Raw genomic sequence first — 23539 nt, 5'->3', positions numbered from 1 at the left:
CCTTGGTCGCCCCCCGCCCACTCTTCCCCAGCGACTTCTGTGGGATCCAGGAGGGGAAGGAGCAGGAACACCCTCAAGCACAAGCACTCCTCTTTCTTCCCCTTTGGGGGATGGTGCTAAAGGGATCCCCTCCTCAAAATGAAGTCCCCTCTTCTCATTTCCTCACTCTGACAGGCCTCTTTCCTGCTTTGAGGCTCCCCCTTATGTGCACCTGAGAACATGGGTAACAGATCAGTAAGCCACTCCATCCCAGTTTGTCCCCAAATAGCAGAGACTCACGACTCCAGCTAACTTTATTTTTGGCCCCAGGTCAGGTCTCCCAAAGGGCTTCCCAGCCAGTCACTTCATAGTCTCCTGCAGTCACCACCAAGCAGACTTCTTCCTTGGGAGGCCTTGTCGTCACTCCAACCCTTGATGACGTCTGGTACCACCCTCTCCTGTCACCTGGGCTCCAGTCTCTGTCCAAAGGCCTCAACCAGGAGGTCAAAGCATAGCTACCAGTTTGAAGGTGCCCTCAGGCTTGGCAGGAACCACGTGGACAAAAGTCTTGTAGAGCACAGCCCCCTCGGGCAGCCTGGTGACCAGATCCACAGCCTCCGAGTTGCTGGGACTGGGCACGTAGACCTCCTTAGTGTAGCGGACTATCCCCTCCTCCAGAGCATACAGGTACTTCTTCTTCCCCAGCCCCACCTGCAACACACAGACCTGGTCAGCTGGACAGTCAGGGGGCCCATCCCAGGGCTCTAGGATAGACTCTTCACAAGGATTCAGGCCCTGGGGCCAAAGGGGAGGATTCAGAAAGCTCCATCTCAGGTTCCCTTTCCCACTGCTTGGTAATTACTCCATCACAAAGGCGGGAAAAGAAAACTCCAACAGCCAATCCTGGTGGTTACTCAGTTCCTGAGGGCTGATACCCGGACCCATATCTGTGCAGCTGGCCAGAGGCTACACTGGATAGATGCCCAAACCAGGCCCAGGAAAATGTCACTGCTCCTGGGAGTTTGCTTCACTGAGGCTTAACACAACACTAGTTTGACATACATTTTCATCTATATGGTGATCTATAAAGTTTAGGCTCAAAGCTATATGGATAATGCATACGCTAATTAAACAAAATGATATCAGCTAATACTTATGTCACGCTTACTGTGTGTAAGCACTGTTCCAAGCCCTATTATATACATTAACTCACTTGATTCTCACCTTGTGAAGTAGGTACTATCGCTAACCCTGATGTTCAGGTGAGAAATATGAGCAGAGATTAAATAAACTGTGTATTATATACTTATTTTCTTTATTTTTTTTAAACTATACATATCATAGCTTTTTTCTTTTAGAACTTGAGATTGCATGTGTGGCAATTTTTACACAGCATTATTCAATATCTCTCTGATTAAAAGAACAGACTGGTTCAAATCCCAGCACTACTACTTACTATTGTGTGATCTGGGCAAGTTAATTTACTTCACTGTATCTCACTTTTTTCATCTGCAAAATGGAGATAAATATTAACTATTTCATAGGGTCATCTTGAGGATTAAATGAGTTAATAATCAGAAAGAGCTTAGAATACTGCCCAGGTCACAACATATTAGCTTTTATTATTGTTGTCATTATTTTATTAAGTCTGAAGAATTAACACAGCCACATACTGAATGTCTCGAGTTCTAAAAAAATATTGTACTACACATACAATCAATTCACATACAAATTAGCATTTTTGAAATAATTATAGGTTACTATCAGTCTTTCTGTGCCTACTAAAATTGCCAAAAAAGAGGTAAGAAGGCAGGAGGAAACTGATTACAGAGGAAACTAATATTTTAAATAATGTAAAGAATATAGTATAGATCTGTGTTAAAGAACTTTCCTACCTCAGCAAGTAATACCAACTTGCTGAAACTGAAATCCCTGCCTGGTATGGACCTAATTTCTGGCCCACAAACTGAATTCTATTTTATTAAATTCAAGTTATCTTTCAGCCATCTAGTAATAACTTTAATCAAAGGAGGAATTCTTAAAAATAAGGAAAAAAATGAATAAATTGAAATTAGTTTCCCAAGATTAAAAAAATATCTTAAATCACTAGAAATATCTTCTTCCAAGAACTGGGGGTTAGAAAGGAGACCCCAGAGAACCAAGCTAATGCTATTACCAAAGCGAAAAAGTGATTTGGGAGTCAAGCAGACCTGGTTCAAATCCCAGCTCTGTCACTACCCACCCCGCCTTCTAAGTTTCTGGCATCCTACCTGTAAAACAGAGATGACACCTACCTACCCTAGGGATGGGGGTAAGGATGAAATGAGATAATGCAGGCCCAGGAATCAGCATGACACCTGGCATTTGGTAAGCACCCAATAACTGCAACTGTTATAATTACTATGCTCAGGAGCACGGAGAGGTGAAGAAAAAATGGCGGGGGGGTGGGGGTGGGGGTGGGTGGGACACAGAGCAACTCACATGGGCACCTGGGTGCCAGCGGAAGTGGCGCTGAGTCGCAAGGATGTTGCCAGCATGAACATAGTGACCTAGAAGAGAAGTCCATAGGTGTGCTACCTTTGGGCCCCCACAATGAGGCAACACAGCGAACTGCTAAGAAACCATGGCAGCCCTCGCTTTCCTGGCCCAAATGCTACATACCAACCTCTAAGCCTGCCCCTGGATAAGACCAACTCCCAGTCTGACACAAGGAGCCCCCTGTCCCCCACCCGGCAGCCTCCTCTGCAGTCGCATGGCCAAGGTTCCCACCTATCTGCTCTTCCTCACCCCCTCCACCCTGCCTCAGGTCTTATCTGTTTCTTTAATTTGGAACTAAATGTTCTGGTGAGCAAAATGGAGAGTACAGGACAGGGCACTTGTGTGGTTTGCCCGCTCTTCAAAGGAACGCCGGGACAGCAGGGTAGGGTGCTAAGTGGAAAGTGGAAGCCAGGCCACATCCTTACCCTCCATTCTCTTGATGCCAAAGCGTTTGCCTGGTGACTTTCCACCGAGGTTCTTAGAGCTGCCACCTGTCTTTTTGGATGCATATCTGACGGCAAAAGCTGTAGCCTGAGGGGGGCTCAGCAGGGCTGTAACTGCAGAGAGAACAGAAATGTTGTTCAAACAGAGCAGCTCCCCATCAGACTCCTTCTCTGCCTCAATGGGTCACTTGCTAAGCTGAGAGGTGGCAGGGGGCAGTGTCAGGGGAGGTGAGGAAGGTGTGTGAGCAGAAATGCCACTTGACTTCGTGGGTTGTCAGGGAGTGTCTGAGGTCCTTGGTCTTCCCCCACGACAGGGGATAAGTCATTCTTGTATCGTCCATGGTGTAAGCACTACATGAGCTGTCTGTGTGTGGCCTAGGGTTGAGGGGAGGGAGTAAAATATTAATGGAAAAAAAATAAACACCATGTGCCCTTGGTCCTGACACATCCAGTCCTATTGAAGGGAAACAAAACCACAGAAACAGAAGCCAGCAAGAGGACACCACAGAGCTGCCTGTTTCAGCCTCACTCACCATTATGCCCTCAAGGCTCAATGCACTGTGGAGGGGCCAGACCGCAGAGCCCAGCAACGGGACACCCAGAGAGAGGCTCCTGCTTTGACCTCACCCACCACCTTCTTAGCCATCACCCATCCACTGCACATCAGATACTTGTAAACAAAAAGGGCAGCCTCTGTGAGGGTGACTCCCACAGGCTCCTGTCCATTCCAGAAGGCTGGACCCTTCCTTTGTTCGGCAAGTCCATCAAGCACAGGTCCAACCAAGAAGACTGACACCCTGCCCTTGTTAATCTGACCTCTCCATACTCATTCCAAACTGCTCAATGGCATTTATTTTAAAAAGGAAAGTGAACTAAAATTCATACTGACCAGGATGGAAGCCCTGTGCTATATGACAAGCCCAGGAATGGCAGTCCCGGCATTCAGGTCTCCAGATACAGCTATGGTTAATCAGGGTCATGCCAGAGTCTTTAGAGAAGGCTTGTGGGTCCTGGAGTCTATAAGTTCAGAGTTCCTAAAACCTAGGTTTCTGAAGTTTTAATGAGAACAGAGACTAGCTGGGGCAAAGGACCAGAGATAAGGACTTCGAGAGACAACATGTTAAATGGCCAGCACCAGGATCTACCTACCTTTAAACACCTATTCATTTATTCACTCAATTTCAGGAACTGGACTTTGCTTTACCTAACTTATCTCACTCACGAATCTTTGCCCTTCACCCTATTCCCCATCCTCCTCAAAGTAAATGATGCTACCACTTACACAGTTGCTCAGGCAGAAATCAAAGAGTCACTGCAGATTCCTTCCCTTTGCTGATCTCACATATCCAGTTCACCAGTAAGCTCTGTGGATCCTATTTCCAAAACGGATTTCAAATCCCCCCATTGCCCTCCAAAGGTCACTGACACTAACATCCTGACTAAATCATCTCTCCTCAGGGCTACTATTACTGCTTCCCATCTGGTTTCCTCATTTCCACTCCTACTCCCTTTAAATTCACACAAGAGCAATAGTTTGCTTCTCAAAATGGAAAATTGGGTCAAGTCATTCTCTTGCCCCTCACTCTCTTACAAAGCCAGGCCTCCTGTCATCCTTTAGGTCTTAACTTACATGTTACCTCCTCAGAGGGCTTCCCTGACCACCCAACCTAAAAAAAAGACACAGACACATTTTTCCCTTTCTGTCACAGTAGTTGCAACAATTCACAACTATTTTATTTACGTGCTTATGTACTGGCTTATCTATTAGAAGTAACCGTCCTGGGGGTAGAGACTATGTCTTCATCTTCTCTGCTGAGATCCTCAACACCTACCACAGTGTCTGGCACAAAGACCTCAATCTGCTGAATGAATAGATTAACTTTTTGAGCGCCTATGTGCCAAAAGCAGTAACCCATTTTTGTAGATAATGGGATCCAAACAAACCTAGACAGGGGAAGCGGAGAACCGTCACCCACCCCTAGGGAAGCTGTATTTGCACGCCTGGCAGGGAAAGGTCACGTGCTCCGCGCCCTAGGTGTCACACGACCAGCGACTACCGCCCCTCAAACCTCGTGGGCCCCACACACTCCCCCCAGTCCCCTCCCGCCCGCAGGGTCATCCGTGGGGGAACGACCTCCAAGCCCCCAGATCCCTGCAAGGTCTCCACTCCGCCTCCACCCCTCGCCCGGCGACTGCCACGGCGTCCGTTTACCAGCTGTCCGCGTCCTCAGCGCCAGCACCGCTAACGCCATGTTGGCCTCACACTCGCTTCCGGTCTGAGAAATCTGCTTCCGCTACCGGAGATCTATTTCCGGGTCCTGCGTGGCGGATGAAAGCGTGACGCGAGAAGTTGCTGGTGAGCGTTGCCGGGCGGGCGGACGGGGTAGGGCTTTCTTCCTGAGCTCAGCTCCGCAGAGGCTTGGTGGCCGGGGCGTCCGGCGCTTCTGCCGCGGTGTGTGGGCGAGCCGCCCGCCCTGGTGTCGGCGGGAGAGGCTTGGAGCCCGCTCAGCAGGGGCCCGCTTGTCCGACCCCCGCATTTTGCCAGACTCTACCGAGGCCCGTGCAGGGACAGGGATGAGGTCTGTCCCTATTCGTTCAGCTTACCTTACTGAGCTCTGTAGATGCATGATTTTTTTTTTTAAAACTTCTTACAATCTTGTAAAGTAGGTAATGTTACTATCCCTATTTTACTAAAAAAGAAAGCGAGGCTCATCTTGGGTCACACCTATAGAGTTAGTGAATATTTGCTCAAAGAATGACTCTTGTGCACGACCCAGCAATTGGCAATCCTAGGTCTGTCTGCAAGAGAATTGAAAACATCCCCACAAAAACTAGGACATGAATGTTCATGGCAGCATTATTCATTCAAAATAGCCAAAAATGGAATCAAACAAAGTCCACCAGATGATGAATGGACAAACAAAATGTGGCGTATCTAAACAGTGAGGTGTTATTCAATCATAAAAAGCAATGAAGTACTGACACATGCTACAACATAAATGAACCTTGAAAATATTATGCTGAGAAGCCAGTCACAAAAGTTCACATACTCAGTTAAAAAAGAGTGACTCTTGGTATCTCCATTTTACATGCAGAGATCAGCAAAGAGGTTGTGTTGAGTCTTGTTCGTACCTCATTAACATTTTTTAATAGTAATCTCCACTTTGTTTATACCTCACCTTGACCTAGAAAGGATTTGAGAAGGTTTCCTGTTAGACTACAGACATAGCTGTTCTGAGTTCCAGATTGACTGTGTTGGGACCATATCCTATTTCTCTGTGTATCATTTATTTCCTTAAAGCTTGGCCATAGAACACATCAAGTGGACTGAATTCAGTGCTACAGTCTGTGTCTCATGTCTCTTTTCTTTTTAGGGAATTAATCTGATAGCACATTATTGATGGCTGTAGAGAAGTTATCACTCTCACTGGAATCCAGTGAGAGTGACTCTGAGGAGTTGCCAACATTTGCCTTTCTGAAGAAGGAACCGTCTTCAACAGAGAGGAGGCAGCCTCAGAAGGAGGAGAAGATTGTAGTGGTTGACACCTCAGATTCTGAGGCCTCCTGTCCTCCATCACAAAAACTGAAAGATCCACCACCTGTTCCAGAGGCAGCTGAAACTGTCCCACAAACAGAGCCAGTCAGGGTGCTAAGCAGTGGAAGTGAGGATGAGGAAGAATTTGCTCCCCTGGCTGAGAGACTTACTTGTAAGTTTTTGACCCACAAGCAGCTGAGCCCTGAGGACTCCAGCTCCCCAGTTAAAAGGGTTTTAGATCATCAAAATAATGAAGGAGCATCACGTGACTGGCAAAACCAGCCCTTTACAAAGATCCGTGATATTGCTCTCTGTGACACCTCAGAGAGGCATGCATCAAATAATAAGGACCCTATGGTAGACAGTCCATGCCATCAGCTGCCAGTCTACCAAACTACCTGCTCTGTCCAGAGCAACAGCTTGACAGTAACTAAAACAAATGCTGAGGTACCCCCACCTCAGAAGAGGACCAAGCATAATCAGAAGGTCCAGAAGAGAGGCTCACAGGGATGCCAGCAGCGGGGACAAGCAAGCCAAAAGGAAAGCACCGAGAGGCAACAGGAAAGGAAGAAGAAGGCAGCCCTGGTTAACAGGCTGAAAGCTCAGAGGCCAGAGGAGTGCTTAAAGCATATCGCTGTGCTGCTGGATCCAGGTCCTGCAGGCATCTTTCTTTACCTCATGCTGGGTGAACTGCTTTCTGGGCCCCACTGACAGCCCCTCTCCCATCTGTTGCAGTGCTCTTGCAGATGGAAGGTGGGGGCCAGCTCCTCGGAGCACTACAGTCCATGCAGTGCTGCTGTGTGATTGAGGCGCCGGCCGTGCCTTGCAGCATCACGTGGCGGAGAAGGGCTGGGTCCACTGAGGTAGGGGTTTTCTGGCTGCTGTCTCTCCTCCTTAGAGTTACAGGATAAATATGCTTTTACTCTAAAGGATATATTATCAGTCAAGGCTCCAGCAGGAAAGCAGGTAGCACACTCAGCTTAGTATAATTTGAGGAGGATTTAATAAAGGGGCTGTTTTCCCAGCTGTGGGCAGGGTGCAAGGAAACTACAAGGGACAGCACAGTACCTCAGGATAATAACAGCTTTAACCTGGTTTCTCCACCTCGGGTACTGCTGCCATTTTGGATTGGTTAATTCCCTGTTGTGCTGGGCTGTCTTGTGCCTTGTAGGATGTTTAGCATCTACCTGGTAGATGCCAATAGTACCTGTCCCAGTTGTGACAATTGAAAATGTCTCCAGATATTGCCAAACGTCCCTCAGGGGGTGGGAAATCGCCCGTTTCTGTCGCAGTTATCCTATAAGGAAGAAATTCTTATCCCCACATCACAGGTGGGGAAACTGAGGCCCTGAGAAGTTGAAAGCCTTGTTAAGGATCACAGCTGAGTAGTGGCTGGGGGGTGGGAGGGACTAGAACCCAGAGCTCCTCCCACCTGTGCTTTGCAATATTATGGGTCTTGGCTTTTGCTTATAGGGACCTAATCAGAAAACTCCGCACAAGTCCTGCTCATGGTTACTCTGTAATACCGTACTGCTGTAGGATTGTGGACCATGACGTGGCCTTGGCTTTGTTTGATTATGCCCTAGTATGGCGAAGAAGAGGTGCTCTCACAGACTGAAGTTTCCTTGGTGATTCTTTGTCACACAAAACCTGTGTAAGGGCCACTCAGCTTAGCATCTACCCTCAAAGCCCAAGTTACTTATTTGTTCCAAATCCTTTGGAAGAGTTTCCTTCGCTCCATTCCCCTATTCAGAATACACAGAAATACTGGCATTTACTTCTCAGTCCGTTTCAACTCACTGATGCTCCTTTCTTATTCACTGCCTCAGAGGTGCAGTACACTGAGGTTGAACAGTTGAGGACTGGGAAGGACAGGATTATGGGTTACTATTTCTTGCCACCATGACTTCATTCCAGAAGAAAAAGGATAATGCAAAGTGGACTAGGCTGATGGGGATGAAGTCATTCACCCGGAAGGCCTGGGTCTCTCTCGCAGGTGCTAAGCACCTGCTGACCTGCCTCCCTCTGCTGGGTTCCGCGCCCTTTGACAGGATGGAGAGGAGGGCTGGGTGGAGGAGCCGACGATTCTGGTGCTGCTCCTGGCAGAGGCGTTTGTGTCCATGATCTACAACTTCAAGCAGGTGGGCACAGCAGAGGGGTAGGCGCTGAGGCTGGGACAGAGGGCTGACTGCCGGGAGCAGGCATTCATGCATTTCTGCCCCTTCACGTAGGGAAGTCTGGGCAGCGCCGAGCAAGGGAAGGAAACGCTTCGGAGCTTTGTAACTGACATCACAGCAAGGACAGCTGGGAAAGCTCTGTCACTGGTGATTGTGGATCTGGAGAAATGCTTCAGGTTTGGATTTGTCCTCGAGACTTAGCATTAAAAGGAGCAGCTCTTAGGCCAACAGGGGTGAATTTATTCATCCCAGATCTGGGTCCCTCTGCAAAATAGCATCCCTCCTAGCCCTGTGGGACTCTCTGGTCCAGTCTTCTCACACCTCTTCTGCCCGAGCTCGGCCTGGAGCTGCCGCTCTTTGATTTCCTCCCCTGCTCCAGTGCTCCGAATCCTCCAAGGAGAAGGAAACAGGGAGTGGCAAATGGAGAACAGGCCAAGGAGAAGAAGAAGCAGAGACAACCGGAGGCCAACACAGCGGCTGTGGTGACCAGAGTAGACATGGAAGAGGTAAGAACTTCTGTTGCCTGAGTCATCGTGGGTGCCCACTCTCATCTAACCCGATTCACCATTGATAAAGAGTAAAATGCCTGCTGGACGCTACTTTCTACCTTGGCACTAAGTAGGAGAGAAGGGGCCAAACGGGGAGCCAAGGGGCTGGGGTGCAGCTTCAGTGAACAGTGAGAGGAGAGAACAGTTTCAAACTAGCCTCTGCATACCCTTCCAGTGCATCTGCTTTGGGGTTTCTAGGCATTGGTAGATCTGCAGCTACACACAGAAGCCCAGGCTCGAATTGTGCAGAGCTGGAAAGAGCTGGCTGACTTGGCGTGCACATTCACAAAGGCTGTGGCTGAGGCGCCCTTCAAGTGAGTGCCCCCGTCAAGTCCTGGCTCGGTTGCTTGGCCTTGTCTTTTACAGTGATTCTGGTACCCAAAGAAGATGTCCCTTTCCCCTAAACTCTGCTGCTAGTCTGTTGTCACTCAAGTTTGAGGCAGAAGGAGTTGACCTAACCCTGGGAATTCTTGGAAAGAGCCCCCAAGCTCAGTCCCTTTAAAATGTTCTCCTGTAGCTTATGTGTAAGTTTGTGTTCTGCAGGTTGGTACTGGGTTATCAGTGGGCCAACTTACCAGAATTCATTGCAGGTCAGGTCACAATGAAACAAGCCCTTGTAAAACAATTTTTTAGCCTACTTAGCTCAAGGGCTGTTCATAGTCAGAATTTAAAATCGGTGATTCCTCAGAGACAATCCAGTCCAAGTCCCTGATTTTATACCTGAGGGAACTGAGGCCTAAAGAGACCGACTTGTCAAAGTTCCTAGCGAATCAGAAGAACCAGAACTGGACTCCAAATTGCCTGATACCCAGTGCTCTGCGCTAACCCCCAGCACACTGCCTCCCCGATCAAGACACCCCAATCTCATTGCAAGCAAGAGTCTCGTACTTTTCTGTTAACTTCTTTTTTGATGAAAAGGAACAGATGTCGTTTTTACGGGAATTGGCAACTAGCACTGCTAGGGGACAGAAGGAGCATTCAAATTGGCCAGGTAGAACATCATGCCCACCTCTTCCGATGTCAGTGGAGGGTTTTTAAGTTCCTAGTTAAGGGGACAGGTGCAGCACAGTAACACACGACTCGCAGCTCAACTGTGCTGTTTGCAGGAAGCTCCGAGATCAAGCTAGTTTCTCCTTCTGCCTGGAGAGTGACTGGGCTGGAGGGGCAAAGGTGGACCGCTCTGGCAGGGGGCTTGCAGTGGTCTGGAGGAGACAGATTCAGCAGCTGAACCGAGTCAGCCTGGAAATGGCCAGTGCCGTTGTGGACGCCTACCCCTCCCCACAGCTCCTGATCCAGGTATGCCGTTCCAGGGGTCACTGCCCAGTGCACTGTGGCCTTAGTGGACTCCCAGTTTCCATGGACAGCACTGGTGAGGGCCCAGGAATGCCTTGTAAGTCAACAGTGCGGGTCTGAGATCAGAGTCAACACTGACCAGGGAGGGAGGACGGTTCTCATCCCTCAACCCAAGCTTCCCGTCCCTTATTCACGGATGAGGAATGACCGTGGGTGGTATGGTATTAACAGGTCATTTACCACTTTCAGGCTTATAAGCGGTGTTTTTCTGAGCAAGAACGCCAGAATTTGCTTGCAGACATACAGGTGCGCCGTGGGGAAGGTGTGACAGCCACCTCCCGCCGTCTTGGACCAGAGCTCTCCAGGCGTATCTACCTTCAGATGACAGCTTTGCAGCCAGATCTCTCTTTAGACAGTGCAGACTGATGCCAGCCCTCAGGGACAGGGATGAAAAGCTGATTTCCACCCCAGCCCCCCGACCTCAGAGCATGACTACAGTGCAGGGATTAGAAGCACCTCCTGCAGCACAAGCCTGGGTCCTGCCCACAACAGGCTTTCCTCGGTGTCGCTGTTTGCGATAGTGTCCCTACCTGTCAACATGGGGCAGAGGCTGAGATGCTCACATTTGCCTTCCTCTCCTAGCAAGTCAACTGCCACGTACAAACCACCCCGACCCCTGCCCCAGCCAGCCCTCAAAATACAAAGGAACAAAGACAGACCACTCAGACACGTATTTAATAATTGTAAAAATCCAGAAGAACCTCAGCGTCAAATCTCGAGGTCACAAGTGAACTGCCCTCGGAGGGTTGCTTGACAAGGCTGGGTGTGCTCCTGCCTTCCTCCCATCCACTGAAGCTGCCTCAAGCAGCCAAGGAACGGGGGGAGGTCCGATCACTATGCTGACTTCTGTATTCTCTTAATCTCATTTTATGTACTATGTGTTTAGTTTCAATAAAGCATTTGTACCAATGGCTCTGGAGCTTGGAGGAAGACTAAAGGAATGTGTAGTGATTCTGAGTAAGGTGTGGGCCTACGCAGCAGAGCTCTCCCTGAGGGAGAAAAGAAGAAGTCTTTTCTTCCACTATCAGGACGGTCACAAGTGTCAGTGTTATCCATGGGCCACTAGTGCTGAAAAGATGGACTCCACTCTGTCTCTGAACATGGCAGGTTCTTGCTCTCCCTGGGGAGAGGCAGGAACTTTCAGTCGGGAGTCTTCTGTGAATGAGCACCGTGACGGCCATTTCTGACCCCTTCATCCAACTGCTGTGAAAGGAGGCAAAGGAGGCCACAGAGCAAGAAAAGGCTGAGTCTGGCAGACAAGAGAATGGACAGTTCTGCCTTTATTCATGCTAGTCGTTAATGTACCACTTTTAAACTCCATGATGCTACTTATTTCCCTTCATTGTGTAGGTGTAGTTATGTCTAGAATCAATTCTAAACCTCAGTCTCTTATGAAGCTTTAGTTTTCAGGTTGCCTATGAGGTATTTAGTCACACCGATTATGTAAGAGAGCTGTCATAGACAATGTGGCTTTGCAAGGGTCCACCTTCTTGTTTATTGGCAATCGGAATTAATGCTCTCAAATTGAAGCAAGGAGCCTGGACCATCCCCATTTTATAGAAGCCACATAAATTGCCGCAGGACTCTACAAGAGCTGCCCAAGACCCTCATGGCTATGCGATTTCTATTTGTGGGTCATGAATCTGTTTCCCATGAAAGAGTCTATACTCCAGCCAAGAGACAATTCTGGTGTAAGTTTTGTTCTCTCAGTACATTATAAAGGAGGCAAAATGATGGAGAGAAAGGATACGAGCGTGGGAATCCAGTTCTGCCTCAAACCAGCTAGGAGACCATAGGCAAGTCATGGAAGGCCTCAGTTTCCCTGTCTACAAGTGTTACATTGGACTGGATGGTCTGGAAGTCCTGTCACAGCCTGAGATCTTGTAGGACTGTTAAAATATCTGAATGTCTGAGGTCCTTAAGAAATAGGTATGCCCCTCCCCCCCCCCCCCAATTTAGACTAGATTTGCCGAGTACGGTGTTCCCCTAGTCCCCACTAACACACTGCCTCCTGATCTGCCCTGGCTCCCCAGGGAGGAATGAAAGAAAGGGTTTGTGACATACAAAAGTATAAATGTAGTGACAGCTGACCTTTAGTAGAAATGACTCTTGCCTTTATACAGCTTTGTATAACAACTAGAAAAGGCTATGTTTTTTCCTCTCCCCACCCCAAGCCTATTCTTTTAAGCATGCAGGTAACTGGCCCCACCTCCTATTTCTCCTTATTCCACCAGGGAACCCTGACTAAGGAACAAAGAAGTCTTACAAAGAGGAGGTCTCAAGTACCAAACGGCAGCCATGTGATGATGGCAGGTAGGTCTGACACTAAAAAGAGGTTGTGTCCAACAGAACCCAATTCCATAGGAATCCAAGCTCCAAGGCTGGGAGGCAGCAGGCGTGGAGGACAAGCTCACTGCTGAGAATCGGTCTGCAGGACCCACCGGAGGATGTCGTGGCTGCGCAGGCCCCGGAGCGCGCTGTCGTAGAGGGCGTTCACGCTGGTGCAGAGGGGCTGCTGCTGCAGCTCCGTCACCCGACAGGCGACCAGCCCGCCAGCCACACACAGCAGCAGCAGCAGCAGCAGCCTCAGCACAGCCCAGGAGCGAGTGTGTTTCCGGGGTGGTGGCTTCCGGGCCCGAGAGCCGGACTTAGATTCTGGAGGGACAAAGTCACAGTAGGCAAAAAGTCCAGTCAGTTTAAGGACGCACACTCTGCAGTCGGTGCTAGTCTCCATGCACGTCCACTTACACCCCTCTGCTCTGATGAAGACTCCCCCGGCCCTGAGGAGAACACATTTTCTAGAACATCTGAGCTCTTAAAAAACTTTGCTATGCAGAGATTGAAACATGAACTCTTTCTCCCTTGGATCTCAGGGAGTAGAGTCAAAACTGGATCTCATTCTGGATGTTTCACTTAGCACACAGTCCCCAGGGTCCTAAGTTCTCCATAACATGCTGATGATCCGGGCCCCTTAGGACCACGGGGAGGGGCTCATCAGGCGGCATCAAGCGTGGGTAGAGTGCTGCCCATTTGGGGAAACAGGTTCAAAATTTATGAATATTGTTAATGTTTTTATTATAAAAAGAAAGCCTGGAAGAAAGTATACCATATTGGTAACAGTGATTACTGCTGGGAACAGGGGATTACAGGTGATTGCCATTTTCCGATATATATAAAGAAATTGTCTGCAGTGAATATAATTATTGAAGAAAAAAAATGGTTTTGAGATTTTTAGGCAAATTTTTAAAAAACCTGAGTGAACACCCACATTCCAAGAACTACATGATCCTGTCATAGGTTTTTCTCACTTAATCCTATCACTAATCTGTAAGGAGGTATGATCCTCATTTATACGAGGGAACAGAAAGGTGGTGAGGTTGGGCGACTTGCTCAAGGCTAGCGGGGGCAAGCAGGGACAGGCCCTGCAGGCCTCCCTCCCCACAGAGCTTCCCTGCTCAGGTTCCTCTCCCTCAGGTGTCCCGTTTGGCCCAGAGGATATACGGTCCTCCCTTATATATGGAGCCACATTGCTGCACAAATCCAACGGGACATATTCAGGCAAAACACTAACGTGTTTTACATACGACATGGCTCCACGAATGCAGGCCAAGTGATTCCCCTGGTGTTCACCAAACAGAGTGATCGGGTCCAACTGGGAAAGAAAATCACAGGCAGTGCTGGCACCACTGAGACGGCACCACACACTCAAAAGTTCAGTCCACTTCCTGGATGATCAGGGACTTTTAAGAGTAATGTGACCATATGCAATCTTCACCTTTCTGGGTGATTTTAGAATCTAACCCTTACAAAAAGTGCAACTCCCTGTTCTGGAAATGTTCTAAGCTACATCTGACCCAAATACCTGCATATAAGCATGTGACACTGGGGAAACAAACCATTCGGGGCAGTAGGAGGGTCCCCATTCCCCGTAAGTGGACCCTCTGAGTTACTCCCAGGCCTTAAGAGTATACTGTACCTGACGAGGTCTGCAAGCTTGTTTGCTCGCTCACTCACTCAGCCATGCCTGGAAACCTAAGCCATCTCCCCACCACACCCTCCTGGAACCCTGCAACTGAGAGAAAAACGTACTCGGGGCCTGATTTGTTTCCTTCTTAGGTTTCTTCTCCTGCTCCCGCTTGGCTGCTTTGAGGGCGTCATACTCCTTTCTCCGGCGCTCCTTCTCTTCCGCCTTCTCCCGCTTCCGCAGTTCCCGCTCCTGAGCCTCCTTAGCTCGCTGCTTGGCCTCCCACTTCTTCTCGGCCTCTGTGAGAAAGTATACGCAAAAGTGGCTTCTCTCCCACAGACCTCCAGTGTGCTTTCTCAAGTGATTAATACGGATTCAGGCTCCCTTCCCTTATGCTGTGGATCACATAAGATATATTAAAAAGCAACAGCTGTCTTTCTGCTCTCTGGGAAGTAAGCCCTCCCTAAAATACAATAAGCTCCTCTCAGGGTTTGCTCAGTGGATTCTTATTAAGGGGTTCCTAGCCACAAGCAGCAGAGATTAGGGTGATATAACAAGGGGGGGCATAAGAAAGGCATGGGTGATGAGTCTGGTGCTCCTTTAGAATTAGGTACTAATTCAGAAGACACAGCCACTGACAGCCTTGCACAACTCAACTATGAGAAGAGGAAACAAGGGAGGTGTTGATTCAGTGGGAGTCCCATCTTCCCAAGCTTTGGAAAGGAATGTGGCATGGGGAGGGCAGAAAGAAAAAGGGAGCGCTTAGGTTCAGGGTTACAGAAGATGGAAATGTTTTCCTGAAAAAACAAGACTACTAGTTTGTCAGAGGGTACTCTAGACTTCAACTCAGGAGTCTATGTAACATTCCGATTTATTCCACAGCTCAAGTATGTTTACATACAGCACCCACCTTACAAATTACTGGTTTCTAAAAATGCATTCCCAAATTAGTTGGAAGACTGAAGCACATTTTTCCAAAGCCAGAATGCCACAAATGGTGGTTAAATGTCCTTTTAGGGCTCAAAAGCCTATTTGAACTATCATGTAGCTGAATAGTACTATTCTTATCACTGTAGCTTTCCACTGCTTTGCTACATACAAACAAGCTCCAAGTTCCAGCTAAGCACCAAGAATGCCAAGAACACACTCTGCCCAGCCTCAGGAGAACTCATGTGCCATCCAGAGGCGAAAGCAGCAGTGGTCACAGTAAACATGGGCAGCACAGCGGCCATGCGTGTACAAGGAATGGTCACAACTCAGGGGTTCCAATCTCAGGGGCCGCCTGTAATCAGTACTACACGTGTCCCTCTAACCATGGGAGTCCTCCAGCAAGCGGGCTCAGAAGTCAGCCGGCTCGTCAACAGAGCACCTACTGTGTGCCGGGCCTTGTTCCAAGTGCTCGGATACAGCACTGAAGAAAAGTCAAGCTCTAGTGCCTAAGTCATCTGCTTTCTACAGAAGGAGACAAACAGTAAACAAGTGAACAAATAGTGAAAAAGACAGTGATGTGTGCCATAAAGGAAATAACTGAGGATGTGACAGAGAGTGGCAGGTGGGTTGGCTCTTCTGGTTTGAGTGGTTCTGAAACGGTTAAGGTTAACCTAAGGCAACAGATGAGGACCACACAAAGCCAGTCGGCAGCCAGTCGGCAGCCACATAAAGATCTGAGGGAAAAGGAAACCAACAAAGCCCTTAAGATGAGACAGTTCTTGGTGTGTTCAAGCAACAGAGAGGATCGTGTGGCTGAGCGTAACTGCACTCTCTCCCTGGTGTGTGGGACGAGGCCGGAGAAGCAGGCCTGGGTCATGGCGGGCCTTGTTGGCCATGTTACTGAGTTTGAATTTCATTCTAAGTTCAGTTGGAAGCCATGAGAGGGTTTTAAGCAAATAGCGGCAGAACTGATTTGTGTTTTGAAAAGATCTCCCTGGCTGCTGTGTGGAGAGGGCACAAGTGTGGAGCCAGGACATGGCGCTAGGAGGTACTGTGGCAGTCCACCGGCTGGAGGCTTGACTGCGGTGGTGGCACTGGAGTTGCCACTGCTGATAGACTAGACATGGGAGTAACACAAGAAAGCAATCACGGACATCTTCCCAATTTTAGGCTTGAATCCATAGGGATGGTGATTTCCCATTATGGGGGGACAGCGGAAGGTGCTGAAGGGGATCTGGTTAGGCACGTTTAATTTGAGATACTTATTAACCCTCCAAGCAGACAGAAAGATAAGCAGTTGACTATGACTGTGGGGTTCAGTGGAGAAGCCAGGACTGGAGAGATGCTGCCATCTACCACCACGCTGTTCCCCACTGCTCTGCACGGCTCCTATCCTGGATCCTAGCTCCTCAAGCATCCTAGCTCCTCAAGCATGAGACGGGTGGCCACCTACCTCGGTCTATTTCCAGCCGCCGCTGCCTCTCTCGCTCCTGATCCACCTGCACAGCCTTCATGTGCTGTAACACCTGCAAAGGGAGAGGAGGGTGCTGAACGGCTCAACGCAGCTGTCTTCACTGCGGGGAGTCTCAAAAAAGAGACTGCTCTTTTCAGGAGCCCTGATCACCAGAGGCCCTGGAAGCTGTGCAGAGCTAATGAAGTTAACCTTATGCTGTGTCCTCACTGCACCAACCTTAGCCAGAGAAGAGCCATATAAGCCCAGTTCACTAAAGCTGTCAGGAAAGAAGTCTGTGAAACACAATGCCAACTGGAATCGAAAAAGTCCTGCCATTTACAATCGCTTCATGTAATTCTCCCAGCAACTTTTGTGTTAAACAGGGACAGCACTTCCTCTAAGACACTTTCCTGACCTCTTTTGGCTGCCTCAGGCTCCCCTCCTCCCACTCGTGGGGAGTTTTCTTATCCATCTCAGTCCTAGACTGTAAGCTCCCTAAGGGTTAGGGACTACTGTCCTTAGCTCTGCAGGTGAGAACAGCGCTTAGCTAGTCATAGCACTCAATACAGGTGTGACGAGCAACTGACTGGATGCCCATTGTAAAAATAAGGAAGAAAACCCAGGCTCTGATGTCACATGGCTAGAAAGTAGCACAGCTGAGAGTGTAGGTCTCCTGAGCTCCTAGGCCAGAGTTTGTTCCTCTTACGTATAGTGCACAGAGGCAGGAGGGCTGTAAGAGAAAGGCATTTTATGTGCTCAATGAACACTGTTGCTTGACTGCATTAATAAGAAAAGAAAACCTCAAGTATTCTAAATGAAGACAGCAAATTGTCTTAATTTTCTGTTTTGCTACTGCACTAGACAACCTGTAGGACAGACATGTATTCAAATGTAATTATTTTACTTCATGGAAACTTCAGACATGCCCACATCTATCATAAGAGGGACACAGGAGCAGGTCTGCAAAAGCCACTCCCTCCAAGAGCCTGGCTTAAAGCCACAAGGAACCCTGTCCTGAGTAACCCAGGACCTGCACCAGCTGGCACCTCTCCAAAGGAGTCAAGCTTACTAAAAAATGGCTGCTAAACAAGGGGCTGCAGGATCTGGAGGAAGGTCAAGCATGATGTGGAGAGGGGGCCCAAGTTCAAAGTCCCTGTCTCACCCTGAACTCTGAATTTTATATAAGCACCAACCATTCAGTTGGCTTTAGGGGGTAAAAACTGGCTAAATAAAGAACCTGGACGTTTAAGAGCCACCCCTCTTAGCTTGGCTACAATACATCAGGAGTTAGTTATCTGACAACACAGCCCAGTCAGAAATGGGAGAGGCTCTTCTAGAGCCTCTAGAGGGTTGCTTTTGTCTACCTATCCCAGTCCACAGCAGGTAGTAAGCACCTGATGATTACTGTTGAACTAAAATTATTTTTAAAAGGTGCTTTACTATGTGCCAAGCTGATTAGTTACTATGCACCCACAAGGTCAGAACTGACGAGACCTAAACTAACTCCTGGAGACAAGTGACCTCCTTCTGACTGGCCCACGCCACTCCTGTACGTGCCTAAAGGTGTGCGCAGGAGACAGCTCTGGGCGGCGGTGCCGGAGCATGGCCTCTCACCACATCCCCAACGCACCGTGCTCCCCAGAGCTTTGTCTGGAAAATATCTGTGAATACTAAAGACCTTTACACTCAACAAAAGTTATTTTTGTAGGTCAAAAACTAGAATATCAGCAACTTTGGTTTAATATAGTATTAGTTGAATGAATAAATGGATAAATGAAAGGTGTTGCATACTGAGGCTTTCTCGGGTCAGAGATACAGAAGTAATACCTACTTCCCAGGTTTATGAGGGTTATGAGATGAAACATGCAAAGCATGCACAACAGAGGAAGAGCAGTCAATGGTAGCTACTGTTAGTCTTCAGAACAGACAACATTCTTAAAGCACCAAGTTTTCAGAACAGGAGTCACTGATCACTTGTACTGTTCCCAGCTGAGGGCAAACTGTTGCCTTGGCTTCTTGGATGCACTGATGCTGTGCTTGGTTTCTTGTAACAGTGGGTGACACAGATGATGAGACTATCTAAGAAGCCCTGAGCTAATGATAAGAAAAGAAAGGCCATTACTCCCAAGATTCACAGAGACCCATCATACACACATTTCGCTTAATCTAGAGTTTAAAGTTAACTCTTTTGTGTTCACAACACCCCCTAAACATAGCCAAGTAAGTCATCTGGTGCTCAGCTGAAGCAGCAGCAATCTGTTCTAAAGCTGGAGGGAAAAAATGACTATAGCTAGAGTTTTTGAGAGATGGGTACAGTGCTGTTCTTAAGAAACAGTGTAAAGCACCTTCAAGGTTATTGGCAATATTTGCCTTCCATGCTGCCAGTTAGTTCCTTCCTCCTATGTCAGATGACTCAACTGAAATCAAATGCCAGATGTGCCCAGGATGTGTCTGTTTATAGGTATAAACTTACAAATACTAACAACACCTTTATCATCAAAATTCAGTAACTGTGACTCAGAAAGGCTACAGTGCCTAATCCTCTTGTTCCATATAAACAACTGTCAACAGTGCAGTGTTGGATCATGCAAGGTCCTGGTTTCTAAGAACAGAAGTAGTGCAGTAGAGCAGAAGACAGTATTGTTCTACTGCTTGTAAAGTAAAGAGAGAAACAAAGCTGCCTTTGCCTGACAGGTTCAGAGTAGACATTTTCAGAGACCTTCATGCTTTAAAAGACACAGCTATGGGTGCCCTGGGAGGGGAAAACAAGAGGCGACAGAGGCAAGTCCCAGGGGAATGTGTGAAGGAGCCACTGGGGAGCCTCGTGCTTACCTTGTTGGCGCACTGCTTACACTGCTTCTCATCCAAGCAATCCCCTGCCACCTTGGCCAGGACAGGATCCAGGGGGTTATCCTTCAGGTCCAGCCACTTCAGACTCTAAACAGATGGGGCAGAGAGTCTGGTAAGCCCGAGTTCACATAAAGAGCCCCTCAAAGTGGAACGAAACGAGCAGGAAGAAAGCCCTTCTCTGTTCCAGCCACAGGGAAAGCCATCTGAGGCTGTGACAACAAGGTGGTGTTCCTGTCGGCCTCTCTCACAGCCGCACTCCCTCAGTCCCCGAGCCCTCTGCCACGCCACACCTGGCCATGAAACATTGGGTCATGAATTGTTACCTTGAGCTGAGCAAAGCTGACAGGCAGGGTGACCAGCCTGTTGTTGAGGAGGTCCAGGTGCTGGAGGTTGACCAGGCGGCCGAAGTCTGCTGGCAGCTGCCGCAGTTTGTTCTTACTCAGGTCCAGCTTCACCAGGTGTGTGAGGCCACAGAAATCCGACTAGGACCGAAAGAGAGAACACCTTGGCCTTGGGCTCACACACTGTGATGTAACAGTCCAGGAGGCCCCAAGTCAGAGGCACCTATGCGCAAATCCTGACTCTACCTTTTACTAGCTGTTCCAGCTCGAATGAAAATGGAGATAGCAGGCATAGCTCCTGGTGGTGAGCAGTGAGACGTGTGTGCAAAAGGGCTTAGCCCTTTTTAGTGGTATCCTGCCTGCAGGCCTATCCTGAAATTATGCCTTATGACACCACTCCCCCAGACAGGAAGGAGAAGCATCAGGGCTCTAGAAGGAATCAGGCTTGCTTGCCAGTCTTACCGGTAGAGCAGTCAGTTTATTGCAGGACAGATCCAGTATGGTGGCCTTTGGGAGGGCAGCCTAGGAAAGGGAATGAGAACAAAATGTCAGATCAACACATGGAACAATTCAGTGACATCTGCTAATGAAGCATTTTCCACAGAAAGTTCCCATGATTAGAAAAGGCCTTTAACATGGACATATATACACTACCAAATGTAAAATAGCTAGCTAGTGGGAAGCAGCTGCATAGCACAGGGAGATCAGCTCGGTGCTTTGTGACCACCTAGAGGGGTGGGATAGGGAGGATGGCAGGGAGATGCAAGAGGGAGGAGATATGGGAACATATGTATACGTATAGCTGATTCACTTTGTTATAAAGCAGAAACTAACACACCATTGTAAAGCAATTATACTCCAATAAAGATGTTAAAAAATTTTTTTCAACAAAGGAAAAAAAAAAGAAAAGGCCTTTAAAAAAAAAAAAAAGCACTGAAGTATAATGTTTCTGGAGACACAAAAGGAAAAATAAGCCAGTCAACCACAACCTACAGAAGAATGCAGAGTAGGGATTTGGCTGTGGAACATCCAAGGAAAAAAAACCAGATTCTTAGAAATTCTCCATAGCACTTTTAATATTCTCTCTAGCACTGCTCCTTATTAGGTTTCAGGGCAGGGACTGTGTCTAATATAGCTTTGTGATTTCCATATTCTCCAGTTCAGGGTCTTCCAGGCACTCAATATACCCATTGGCTGATTCGTAACTGAATGAATGAGTAAATGAGTGAATGCAGAGTGAAATCAAGGCCCTACCAACCCACCTCTGTTTTCCCATGGGGTTTGGGATGGAGAGGCTCAGCAAAACTGACCCTTCCGGTCTCCTTTCCCTCTCCTGAAATGGCCCTGCCTTCTCCACCCACCTTCTCTGCCTAGCTAATTCCTAGTCCTTCGGGGCAATGCTGCACCAACCGGATGCCTGGGGTAAAAGGTTTCGGACAGCAGTTCTAGGGCCAGGCTGAAACATGGGGCGGGGAAGAAGGCAAATATTCAGTTAAGGACACTGGGCCAACGTGGACTTTCCAAATGTCAAAGTCCCATGCATGAAGTTTGACCACCTAAAGAAGTTTGAGATATCATAGTGGGAAGCACACCGTGGTAATAATTACATGCATCAACATTTGCTACCTGCCAAGTATTTTACATTACAATCTTATTTAATCCTCCCAACAACCCTATGCGATGGGAATAATTACCACCATTTTATACATGAGGAAATCTAGGCTTAAAGGATAACTAAGCTTGTCAAGGGCACTCAGCTATTAAGCAATAAAGCTGATATATGAACTGGGAATCCCATTCTAACCTCCATACTACACAGCCAAGGCAGAGGGAAGACTGGGCCAAGTGCCAAACGCAAATATAATTCGTTGAAGGCGGTGAGGAAAGTACAGGTCATCCAAAGGGAGGCTACTGTGGGGGATGCGGGTGGGGAACCAGGTGGGCAAAGCAGGGATGTACCATCTAACTCCACTTTGGCAACAAACTAGTCTTGTAACGTCCCTGGGGCCTCAGGCTTGTTTCCCCGGTTGGGGGTATGGGAGTAGGCGGGTGGAGGGGTGGGCCACGATGGTGCGGATTCCCACCAGTTTCAGAGTTAGGAAGAGACTTTGCCAACCAAGCAGTGAGATTTCACATTCTTCAAGGAAGCACGCCTCAGGGCTGGGGCAGCCAGCTGGGATTTCAGGCTTCCAAGAAAAGCCAGGTCTGGGCCACACCCAGGTCTAACCGGAGGCCTACTTGGACCAAGTCATTCATTCATCTGTTCATTCATTCTCTGAATACACCCAGCAACCGCGCTCCGAGGGCTCCTACTTTGGGTCGGGCAAGGAGCTGAGCGCTGTGAAAGCCCCTGAAACGGGGGGGGGGGGGGGAGATTCACTCCTGACCCGTAAAAAGCCCATAGCCAGAGAAGCAGCTCCTTCCCATCTTCTGGAACTGTGCCAAAGTGACACGTGTACATCCCAAGAAGAAAACTGGGGCCGGACGCGGCCTCCCCCGGGGAGTTAGTCCCACTCCCCCCACCTCATTTTAAGCCATGGAGACTGAGGCATGGGAAAGAAGGCGACCAACGCAGGGGCCAGCGCCAGTCGCGGGTGGGCGCCTGGGCCTTGAGGGACTGTACTAACCAACTCCTTGACCGGGACCTCATTTAGGTCGCTGAGGCTCAGATCCAGCTCGTGGCCGTCCAGCTTGTCGCGGAGGTTCCCGCCCTTGCTACCGGCCTTGGTCATGGTGACGCCGGCTGAACGAGTCCCGGCTCCGACGGGCAAGAGAAGGGCTGAGAAGCAGCTCGTCGGCTCAGCGGACTCGCACCCAACCTACAAAGCCTGCGTCCCCGGCCGCCGCAGGTGCGAGACCGCCGCCGTCCGTCCGCCCGCCGGCCGCCCTCTGAGCCGTGAGCCCCGTTCCCACCGGTGCAGCCGCGACGACGACCACTTCCGTGTCCACGTCACCTTCCGCGGCCACTGAGACGGACTGGGCCAGAGCGGCCTGAGCGTGTGCGGGAGCGCCCTCTGTCGCCCGCCACCGCCGGGAGCGTGAAGTTCCGTCTCTGAGTTCCGTCGCCGGCCGAGCAGCTGTGTTCCCTGGTGCCGGGAGGGCACGCCCGCGGGCAGTCGTCGCTAGCAGCGCCAGGAGGCTAAAAGACTGGGGGCCAGAAGACCTGGGCTCCATCCAAAACTGACCTCATCAGATCTCCCCCATCCCCCTGGATTAGCAGCAGAAACGGTGTCCTTCAAAATTGCTCTCTGTCCTCTAACAATCCCCAAACCATCATGATCCGGAAAACTTTGCCTCTCTCTCTCATCTCCTCCTCACTGCCCCAAGCCCTGGTCCAGGCGACCATCAACTTGAACCTGGATTACTATTCTGAGTCTCTCTCCCTTCCATCCACCTCCACCCAGCTGCCCAGATGATCTTTCTAAAAA

General features: G+C 49.0%; 3 protein-coding genes across 10 annotated transcripts; 1 reads left to right on the top strand and 2 right to left on the bottom strand.

The window, feature by feature from the left end:
• Positions 1-275: 275 nt before the first annotated feature.
• On the bottom strand, positions 276-5273 carry MRPL27 (mitochondrial ribosomal protein L27). 3 transcript variants are annotated; one of them, XM_082372641.1, is made up of 4 exons: positions 5173-5273; positions 2943-3074; positions 2461-2528; positions 276-690 (listed from the first exon to the last, which is right to left on the bottom strand). In XM_082372641.1, the coding sequence occupies exons 1-4, from the start codon at positions 5210-5212 to the stop codon at positions 484-486; spliced, it is 447 nt and encodes a 148-aa protein (XP_082228767.1). In that variant the 5' UTR covers positions 5213-5273; the 3' UTR covers positions 276-483. The 3 variants fall into 3 exon arrangements, with proteins under 3 accessions (XP_082228767.1, XP_082228768.1, XP_082228766.1); XM_082372642.1 differs by having other exon boundaries at positions 5095-5230; XM_082372640.1 differs by lacking the exon at positions 5173-5273 and adding an exon at positions 3850-3991.
• EME1 (essential meiotic structure-specific endonuclease 1) lies at positions 5273-11484 on the top strand. Of its 6 annotated transcripts, none has more exons than XM_082372603.1 (9): positions 5275-5316; positions 6335-7147; positions 7231-7358; positions 8547-8636; positions 8727-8848; positions 9052-9178; positions 9419-9534; positions 10327-10516; positions 10812-11484. In XM_082372603.1, exons 2-9 carry the CDS (start codon positions 6361-6363, stop codon positions 10839-10841), a joined length of 1590 nt encoding a protein of 529 aa, XP_082228729.1. In that variant the 5' UTR covers positions 5275-5316; positions 6335-6360; the 3' UTR covers positions 10842-11484. The 6 variants fall into 6 exon arrangements, with proteins under 6 accessions (XP_082228730.1, XP_082228731.1, XP_082228732.1 ...); XM_082372601.1 differs by having other exon boundaries at positions 10763-11484; XM_082372602.1 differs by lacking the exon at positions 5275-5316 and adding an exon at positions 5323-5539 and having other exon boundaries at positions 10763-11484.
• On the bottom strand, positions 11230-23068 carry LRRC59 (leucine rich repeat containing 59). Its single transcript, XM_082372633.1, has 7 exons — positions 22739-23068; positions 20574-20633; positions 20094-20252; positions 19753-19857; positions 16921-16993; positions 14663-14836; positions 11230-13228 (listed from the first exon to the last, which is right to left on the bottom strand). The coding sequence occupies exons 1-7, from the start codon at positions 22841-22843 to the stop codon at positions 12984-12986; spliced, it is 921 nt and encodes a 306-aa protein (XP_082228759.1). The 5' UTR covers positions 22844-23068; the 3' UTR covers positions 11230-12983.
• Positions 23069-23539: the final 471 nt, after the last annotated feature.

This window comes from Balaenoptera borealis, assembly GCF_965194805.1.
Source record: "Balaenoptera borealis genome assembly, chromosome: 20".
Lineage (NCBI taxonomy): Eukaryota > Metazoa > Chordata > Mammalia > Artiodactyla > Balaenopteridae > Balaenoptera > Balaenoptera borealis.
The sequence above is the reverse complement of the archived record's forward strand: the minus strand, read 5'-3'. Positions and strand labels throughout refer to the sequence as shown.

Coding starts and splice junctions, on each gene's coding strand:
- MRPL27 (XM_082372642.1), bottom strand. CDS start 5,212: ATGGCGTTAGCGGTGCTGGCGCTGAGGACGCGGACAGCTGGTAAACGG. Junction 2,529..2,942: donor TGGCATCAAGAGAATGGAGG/GTAAGGATGTGG, acceptor CTTCTCTTCTAG/GTCACTATGTTCATGCTGGC. Junction 691..2,460: donor GCTGGCACCCAGGTGCCCAT/GTGAGTTGCTCT, acceptor TGTGTGTTGCAG/GTGGGGCTGGGGAAGAAGAA.
- EME1 (XM_082372601.1), top strand. CDS start 6,361: ATGGCTGTAGAGAAGTTATCACTCTCACTGGAATCCAGTGAGAGTGAC. Junction 8,849..9,051: donor GATCTGGAGAAATGCTTCAG/GTTTGGATTTGT, acceptor CCCCTGCTCCAG/TGCTCCGAATCCTCCAAGGA. Junction 9,179..9,418: donor CCAGAGTAGACATGGAAGAG/GTAAGAACTTCT, acceptor TGGGGTTTCTAG/GCATTGGTAGATCTGCAGCT.
- LRRC59 (XM_082372633.1), bottom strand. CDS start 22,843: ATGACCAAGGCCGGTAGCAAGGGCGGGAACCTCCGCGACAAGCTGGAC. Junction 20,253..20,573: donor ATAAACTGACTGCTCTACCG/GTAAGACTGGCA, acceptor TTTCGGTCCTAG/TCGGATTTCTGTGGCCTCAC. Junction 19,858..20,093: donor TCAGCTTTGCTCAGCTCAAG/GTAACAATTCAT, acceptor CCATCTGTTTAG/AGTCTGAAGTGGCTGGACCT.